The 9,269-nt window shown below is 36.3% G+C and overlaps 1 protein-coding gene across 1 annotated transcript in view; it reads right to left on the bottom strand.

Annotated features, from left to right (window-relative positions):
* Nucleotides 1-9,269, bottom strand: part of NUF2 (NUF2, NDC80 kinetochore complex component) — a 47,478-nt gene that overhangs the window by 16,616 nt on the left and 21,593 nt on the right. Inside the window, exons 9-11 of the mRNA XM_006873431.1 lie at nucleotides 6,419-6,556; nucleotides 4,105-4,245; nucleotides 2,935-3,110 (exon numbers count right to left, since the gene is read on the bottom strand). Coding sequence (XP_006873493.1) covers nucleotides 2,935-3,110; nucleotides 4,105-4,245; nucleotides 6,419-6,556 — 455 coding nt within the window. The remainder of the gene's footprint in view (nucleotides 1-2,934; nucleotides 3,111-4,104; nucleotides 4,246-6,418; nucleotides 6,557-9,269) is intronic.

Here is a 9,269-nt window from a genome sequence, read left to right as displayed (position 1 = left end):
AAAAAAAAGGAAAAAGTCAGGAAAGCACTAGAGGAACAATCAAATAAGATAGAGCATTAGAAACAATTCAAAACATACAGAAAGAGGTCTAAACGATTAATAATATCAGAAATTGACAATACACTTAAAGGGCAAAGGAGTAGAACTGAAGAAATAGAAGCCAGAACTAGTGAGCTAGAAGACAAATCTCTCAACATTACTAATATACAAGAACAAACACAAAAAAGGATAAAAAAATCTGAAGAAGGCCTAAGATTCGTGTTGGATAACATGAAGAGGAATAACATAAGAATTATTGGCATTCCAGAACAAGAACAATCACACGAGTCCACAGAGGAGATAGTTGAAGAGCTTTTGGAAGAAAATTTTCCTATCATCCTGAAAAATTAAAAGATAAGCATTCAAGAAGCTCAACGAACCCCAAGATGGAGAGACCCTAAAAGACAATCACCAAGACATATAATAATCAAGCTCTCCAAAATCAAAGATAAGGGCAAGATCTTAAAAGCAGCTAGGGAAAAGAAAAATATAACATACAAAGACAAGCAAATCAGATTAAGCTCAGATTTTTCAATAGAAACCATTCAGGCAAGAAGGCAATGGGGAGAGATATATAAAACCCTGAAAGAAAAAAACTGCCACCCAAGAATCCTCTACCCAGCAAAGCTGTCAATAAAATACAATGGTGTAATCAAAACTTTCCAGGATAAGCAGAAGTTAAGGGATTTTGTCAAAGCCAATCCTGCTATGAAAAACATCCTAATGGAAGTTCTGTGGACTGAGAACCAATAAGAACAGATAACTACAGAATGATGTACATGGCAACATAAACCTGAACTCAATCAACACACTGAAGAGTCAAGAACAGAATAAAATTATAAGAACAGAGGATCTGGGAGATCAGTCTATGATCAAAACAATTACAATGTGAAAAAAGGTAAACACAGGAACAGAGATCCAGGTGGTGGGTAGGTCAGGCAGATTACTGGATAAAATAGACTTGTCTTAAATGGAGGGAAGAACTAATGGAATATAATAAGGTAACTACAATGGGGTTGGGGTGGGGGATTTACTTTGGATGTTGGGGAGGGCAATCCAAGAATAGGGGAGGAGGCAGAAGAACAAGATAGAGAGGGGAACACTAAGACAGGTTTGCATGGCCTAGTGGGACAGAGGTAAATAGTGATGCATACTCAACCTTGGAATAACAGGGCTCTGGGATACAGGGACCTAGGTATAGCTTGAAGAGGGGAAATAATACTAAAATCCTTGACAGCCTTATGAACATTAGTTTTCCTCGCCTACTATTGTAAAATAGACACTTGAGTGGGATAGAAAGGAATGTTGGGAAACATGATTAGAGAACACTTGTAAGCCCGCCTTCAGCCAATAACTGATTGGAATACCTAAAAGGGGTTCTACAATTTACCCAGTGAAATAGACCTCGTGCAAAGCCTTTATAGAGTATAGGACCTTAGGTGGAATCCTGAGTCCCATCTAGAACCTTATGAGGTGAGACATTCCCACTAGAAAGGACAAGCAGACTGGAATAGCTACAGTGACAGAAGATACATCTCCATGATGAACCTGACCTATACTCAGAGCGGTAGTTGCTGTAAATACCAACAGAGAGGGAAAGAGTCTTCACCTCAAGTATCAATGCTATCTGATCTGTACACAGGCAACTTAAGACACTGGCTACCTAAAATGAGGTGGCAATAAAGGCACGAAGTGACTAGCTTACAAGGTTTCAAGGGGGTGTTTAGTTTAAGAGTATGGGGGGAAAGAAAGAGTCCCCACTGAATAGCTAACATTTTGTCTAGATGGGTCTGGTGAAAAGAGATGGGGATAAAATTCGTAAGATTCAATAGTGAATAATTGTTATCATGACTAATCGTGACTGTCACAATTATAAAGGTAGAAGTTTTGTAACAAAAAAAGGGGAATGGTTAATCTCACAGTCCAGAAACAGAGGACCGTAGGGCTATCAAGAGAAGAACACACAAGTAGAATGCGGGACCTTATCTAGAGAAGCAGCAGCACCAGAGATGGAGGCAGAGATGGGGGCGTGGAGAGAGGGAGTGGCTGAGGACTCTAGATTCATGGACTAAGAAGAGAAGGACTAAGAGCTGGTGGCCAGGAGCAGACTTGCATAACGTGCCCTTTAGAGATGTAAATTATTATGTATGCCTGAGTGGGTTTTTTTGGTCTGTTTTTAAAAAAAGCTAAAGTAGATAGAGAGAAACACTGTTAACTGATGGTACATGGAGGGGATTATAATCAATGCAATGAAACAAGGTATATGATTTGTTGAATGTAAAACTGATGATACATCCTGTAAACTTTCACGCAATCCACAATAAAATCCTTAAATGAAAAAATAATAAAATAAAATAAAAATACATATATGTTGTTGTTGTTATGTGCTGTAGAGTCGGTTCCGACTCATAGCGACCCTGTATAGGGTTTCCGAGGCTGTAAATCTTTACAGGAGCAGATTTTATATATATATATATATATAGAAGATTAATTCTTACCTGGAAAAAAAACAAAACAAAAAAACTGTTCCACAAAATACATACTATAACTCAATAGATCACCTATGCCAGGTGATTTATTCTAATGCAACTTCTGACCATTGCTTCCAAAAATGAAATAAGCATTATATTAGAACCCTTTTGAAGAATTATTCTTGGTAATTTGGATTGTGATACCTGGGGGGACTACGTTGGGGGTGGTTAGGGGAAGGGCACAACTAGGAGCTAAACAAAATATCTTTAAATATGGACGAAGAATTATCACTTTCATAATGAACTCATCTGTTTTAGTCACCTAACGGTGGAATACATTTAGTCATTTTGGAATCGTGGGGGGAAATGTATTAGCTGTTCTTAATTATTCTTTTAATATATTAAACTGAAAATGACTTCATACTCAATTACTGTGCGTTTGTACTGCTTGATGTCCTCATGTTTCTTATTTATTTTGAATTGTACTGTGGCAAGTTTTTCCTTCTTTGCAATCATCAGTCTTTTCAATGAATTTTCTTCGGCCTTCAATTTCTTTAGTTCTGATTCTTCACTCTCAATTTGGTCCTCCAAGTTCAGGCTCTATATTTTATAAGAAGTACTTAAAGTCAATGTAACGAATTAGGATTCAATACCAAAACATGTCTTAAAATGAGTTGTAATACAATGTAAATTTAAAATGAGGCAAAACTGTTTAATCTTGGAAGCTAGGCAGAAAAATGCAGCCTGAACCAAGAAGACTACACAAAGGCATTATGGGCTCTTAGAAAAAACATACCAATTAAGAGTGGTGGTTTTTATCATGTTATCCTATCAGTTTTTCAATATATGCTAAACAGCAAGGATTAAAACAGAGAAATACATTAGGAAGACCAGCTAATTACTAGGGTTGGAACTAAGGTAATAATAAAGAGAAAACAATAGACCCTAGAAATAATGAAAAGTATTGTTCTCAAGCTATTTTTAGTGAATTTGATGTGCAGATAAGGGGAAGTATGTAGTGTAGTTGGAAGAAAACAACAGCTCAGATATTTTCTTCACCTTTTAATCCTACTTCCATCAAAAACAACACCACAAGATAGTTTATATAAATGCAATGTCAGTGATCCCAAAGACTGGTGTGCTGAAGAAGTAAAGCATGGCTTTCACGTTTCTAGCCTGAGAAACTTGAATAATGTTGACTGAAGCTCTTGTTCTTCTCTTATGACACAGGACAGGGGCTATGTCAGAAACATTAAAATGTCTTTATAGGATCTAGGTACAATGCTGGGCACAAAATTGGAACTTCATGCTTATTGAGAATATGATCACTTCTAATCATTAGGAAATATTTACAGTCCATTACTATTTTCATAATTATACACTTAACAACTGTGCTATGATAATTCATTTAGTATTCATTTCATTTAAAGGTCAAAATGGGTTTATTCCCTAGCATGTATTGCTACAGCTATTATACTGCTGTATGATCCCTGCTTTTCATTAGGAAAACACTAACAAAAAACGGAAAGTGAATCCAAGGAACAATTATAAACCACAGCGTAATAAAGACATAAACATTCCACATGGTACAAACCTCCTTTAAGATACCCGTCAGTTTATCCTTATTATCTGCAAGGTCTTGTATTTTCTTTTGATATAACTGCACCTCCAGCTGACACGAAGGCAGGCAGTCAACTGAATCTCGATAGGTTTCATATTTTTCCATCACTTCTTGCTTTGGAAAAAAACAAACAAAACAAAGCACAGATAATCTTCTTTCTGTAACTGCAGCAATATCTATTTATTTGCTCTTAAATAATTTCTGCACTTAGTACTGAAAGCTTAAAAGCAGAGAACAATTAAGTTTCTACGTCAGTAACAAAGTACTGCTACTCACACGTGTCTCAGCACATACAACTAGGTGTCTTTAGCTGCCAGACTTCCTTCACAAAAGAAAACTGCTATGATCTTTCCAAATCACTCACTGAAGTATCTTCTAGAGGTTATCCATACTATTTAAAAGATTTCGTTTCTGTTAGTACTCAAACTGCTCCTATTACCCATTTATAATCTTCCTATTCACTTGTGTCTTTGAGTAACTGTTACACCTAACTGTTTTAAAAAGATGAATTCTTCTAAAATCACAAAATAACATATATAAAAGAACCATTAAAACAATACAAAGATAAATACTTTAAATTGAATCTCCCTCTTTCTTCTAACATGTTGATTAGGCAGCTGGACTTTGTTTTTAGTGTAATAGTCATATATTGTCCATCTTTGCAGATCAGATATCTATCATATACAGTGCAAATATATTCTAATAGGACTACTTTTTTCTATAACTTGTGTTCCCAATCTTGATATAAAAGGTTATTTTTAATCCCTGTTCAAGATTACACAAATGTCCTAAAATTTTTAAAATTATTAATTCATATGAAATGTATGTTTGTAAATGGTGCAAGGTAAAACCACACCTCCCTTTCCTTCTAGGTGAGGAGACAATTGGGCCAGAAATATTTAACATAGTATTTCACAAATACTCAGATCTTTCTTTGGACTATTTTTGTTCTGTGGATATATGATAGTTCTTAAATATCAGAAATAACCTGGATAGCAATTTCTAAGATAAGCCAATAATTGTTTTATATAATTATTTGCAACCATGCTTTGCAATTACTTACTTTTACCCCACCCCATTCAATCCATCTCCCATAATAACCCAGGATGTTTAAACATAAATCATACCATGTACCTACAACCTCTTTCTAAACTAGTCAGTGGTATACTCTTGCTCTTATATTAAAATCTAGCACCTACATAATCTGCCTGTTGCCTATTTCTCCATCATTGTATTGTACCACTTTCTCCACTGACCATGCTTTTTCCCTTGGACATACCTCAGTTCCCAACTACCTTATAAAATTAGCATTTCAAATGTTCTTCTCTTTACAATTTACCCTAATAACTTCTATCATCCTTCAGTTGTCAGCACACATTTACACTTTATATCTCACTCCTCCTGATTGCTGCAGTATTAAATTATTGCTATTATTAAGTGCCACTGAGTCGTTTCTGACACATAGGTGCCCTATGTAGGGTTTTCAAGAAGTGGCCGGTCTTATGGTTCAAACTATCCTTGTGTTTCAAATGGACCCTATGGTCCAGTGTTTATCAAACAGCACCACACCAGGCCTCCAAAACTAATTTTTTTTGTTGTTGTTTTTAAGTGCCATTAAGTCGTTTACGACTGATAGTGACCAGGTGTAGGGTTTCCGAGGAGCAGCTGGTGGTTTTGAACTACTGACCTTATAGTTTACAGTCCAGTGCTGACCCTACATCTCTGCACCAGGAGTCCATTAATACTAAATTGTTGTTGTTGTTGTGATGTGCTGTTGAGTCGGTTCCAACCCACAGCGACGCTGTATAGGGTTTCCAAGGAGTAGCTGGTAAGCTTGAACTGCCAACCTTACAGTTCACATGGTTTTGCAGTCTGGCGCATTAACCCACAGCGCCACTAAATTGGGCTTCCATTATTACATTATTTCAAAGAAACATACTTTTTACACAGAATATATTATAGTTTATAATAATATAGTTGATTTTCAATTCATTTAATACATTTCTCTCTTGTAAGAAAGAAACTAAGTCTCATGAGGAAAGGGTATTTATTTGATCACCACAGCATAGCCTCAAAAATCTGTTGCAAAATTGAGCGAATGTCTTGAAATTATATTTCATTTCTCTATATTCACTCTAGAGAAGAGCTTCAAATTAGATAAAAGGATCAAAATTTGTAAGAGGACAACAAGCACAAATAATTCAGAAATAAGGAAACACCTGACTAAACAAGAGTTTGCTATAAAGCAAAAAAAAATAAGAAAGCATTAAGTACGAGGGAAACTAACCCTGGAAGTTTTAAGCTTCTGCACTGTGTCTTTCATTTTTTCTTTATAATTCTTTAGCTTTTCTGGAGAATCCACAATTTTTGCTTTCAAACTCTCTTGTACTTCTTTCAAAGAAGTCAGGGACAATTTTAGTTCATTCTGTGAAAAAAAAAAAATTTTTATGGTATTAGAAAAATAACCTTGGAGATTTACTAGGACAATAACGGGAAAGGACAAAGAAATCAGATTTATGTTCACTGTAGTGAAGGTAAAGTAACCTTTACATCACTCCCCTGTTCAATCACTCACACATTGGTCTACCGACCAGAGACCACAATCCTTAACATGATAATGAAGGCCTTTCATGATTTGGTTCTTACTTATTCTCCTTTCCAAGCTCATTTCCCACCTGTTATCTACTGAACTCAACATTTGGACAATTAGAAGTGCTCTCTCTTAGACCACTATGGTCTTCCTAAGTATATCAGGCTCCCACACACTGGTGAGTGTCTACTGATCTTTGAACATTATAATTATTATATATACACTATACTATAATTATGTATTTTTGTCTTTCCTAATTGACTAACAAGTTATCTTTGTTTTCCCTGAATGCAACACAGTAATAGCATTAAAAAGATGTTCAGCCAAATCATATTCCTTTCTTGCCCTGAATTTCAAAAGTAAATGTAATCTTTTGGTGAATTAAGGTAAAACATACTTGGGAATTCTCTCAAAACTTCTGGGCTAATCTGGATTATGCAATAAATAAATCAATAAATCATGTGAGGCCCTTTCCACATTGTTGTTGTGGTGGTGGTTAAGTGCTGTCGAGTCGGTTTCGACTCATAGTGACCCTGTACAGGGTTTCCAAGGAGCGACTGGTGAGTTTGAACTGCTGACTTTGTGGTTCAATCCAACCTTCAGTCCAGTGCATTCTCCTACAGCGCCACACTAGGACTCATCCCTTTCCACATATGTGTCGATAAATCATATTTGCTTGTAAATTTACTTTTAAATTCTCTATGACTCCATGTACTGTCGTGGAACAATTTCGAAGACATATTAATGAAAACAAAATCCAAAGATCAACAAGAACACGCAGCCATTTCTATAGTAACAGAACAACAGAATCATGGCACATATAGGCATGAAATGTCAAGTAAAAGAGTCTAGCAGGGTGTTACTGCTAAGTAGGAAAGTGGGTTGACAGAAGAGTGCCTTTCATGTTTGACTCAAATATGTATCATTTGAGCATTTCATAGTGCAAGCACATTACTATGCTGCTTATATGATTTTTTCTAAAGGCACTTACTTACTTTAGTTCAGACACTCATAGGCCAAAATTAAACACTATTTCTGTTATTTTATTCTTAGTGTTTAGCAAGGTTCTATACTATCTACTTTTATGTCCTACAAAACTAGAAACCACTTCCCTAACAACAGCATTGACTTTCATAACTTTTCTTACTGTTATAAAAAAGTCTAAACTTGATATCATAATGTGACATTGCTTTATCTTGGTTTTAAATAGAACAGAAAGGGGGAAAAAAAAAGAAGAAACAGTACTACTCAAACGAAACTACTTATCAGTAAGAGTCATAGAAAAAGAAGGAATGTTATACCAAAATAAATACAAGAACATTCTACAGTTAAAATAGTAAAATTGACTTATATCAACATATATAAAGAACAGTCAAAACATAACAATAACAAACAACTCGATTATAAAATGGGCAAAAATTCTGAATAGAATTCTCATCAAAGATATACAGATGGCAAATAAGCATATGAAAAATACTCAATATTCAAACCTCTGCTATTGAGTTGGTTCTCATTCCCAGTGACTCTATAGGACACAAAAGAACTGCTCCTTATATTATGCTACCTTGAAGAATAACAAGGGAGCAGCAAGCCACCGCATAACATGGATGAACCTTGAGGACATTATGCTGAGTGAAATTAGTCACAAAAAGAGAAATACTGCATAGGACCACTACTGTAAAAGACTAAGAAAAAGAAACCGTACTAAAGGGGGATAGGGAGAATTCTTTGTTGATTGCTGGGAAGTTGGTGGTGGGTGAGGAGAGGGAGGAGAAGGTGGTGCACAGGGTAAGGATTAGACACAGGAAAGTGTGGGTGCTGGGGAGGCGGGCAATATACAAGGAGGGAGAGGGAAACGGAAGAACAAAGCAGATGGGAGAACAATTAGGCATGTTTGAATGGGCTAAGTGGGACAGAGATAATGAATGATGTATGCACAACCTTGGAACTACAGGGCTCTGGGTTACAGAGATTGAGTCATGGTTGGTATGGGGAAAAGGGGAGAATCATGTTAAGATGCTCGGCAGTCTTTCGAATCTTGGTTTTCCTTGCATTATAATATAAAATAGACACCAGAGGGGGAGAGAAAGGAATAGTCAGAAACATCACCATAGAAAGCTTATAAGTCCGTCTTCTGCCTATAACTGATTGGAATACCTAAAATGGGGCTAGAAAGTGCCCAGGGAAGGAGGCTTCCTGAGGAGCCTTTGCAATACATAAGACTATAGGTAGAAGCCTGAACCACATCCAGATCTCCAGAGATGGGAAATTTCCACTTGAAAGGACAAGCAAACCATCCTGGAGTGGCTAAAAGAACAGAAGATACTTCTTGAAAGAAAGACCTACAGGAAAAATACCAAACAATAGAGGCAGATGGACTGTTACTACAAGAACAAACAAATTGCTTGCACAGGAAACATCAAGGCAAGTGGTTGAGTCCCCTCAATGCAAAACCCCTTCCAAGACTAAGACTCAACGGAAATATGTGCTCTGATTGGTGACCACATGCATCATCGATAGGGGGAAGTGGGGTAAAAGCAGCAATGAA

This window comes from Chrysochloris asiatica, unplaced genomic scaffold (assembly GCF_000296735.1).
Source record: "Chrysochloris asiatica unplaced genomic scaffold, ChrAsi1.0 scaffold00241, whole genome shotgun sequence".
NCBI classification, from domain to species: domain Eukaryota; kingdom Metazoa; phylum Chordata; class Mammalia; order Afrosoricida; family Chrysochloridae; genus Chrysochloris; species Chrysochloris asiatica.
Note: the sequence above shows the minus strand (reverse complement) of the source record. Positions and strands in the feature narration are given on the sequence as shown.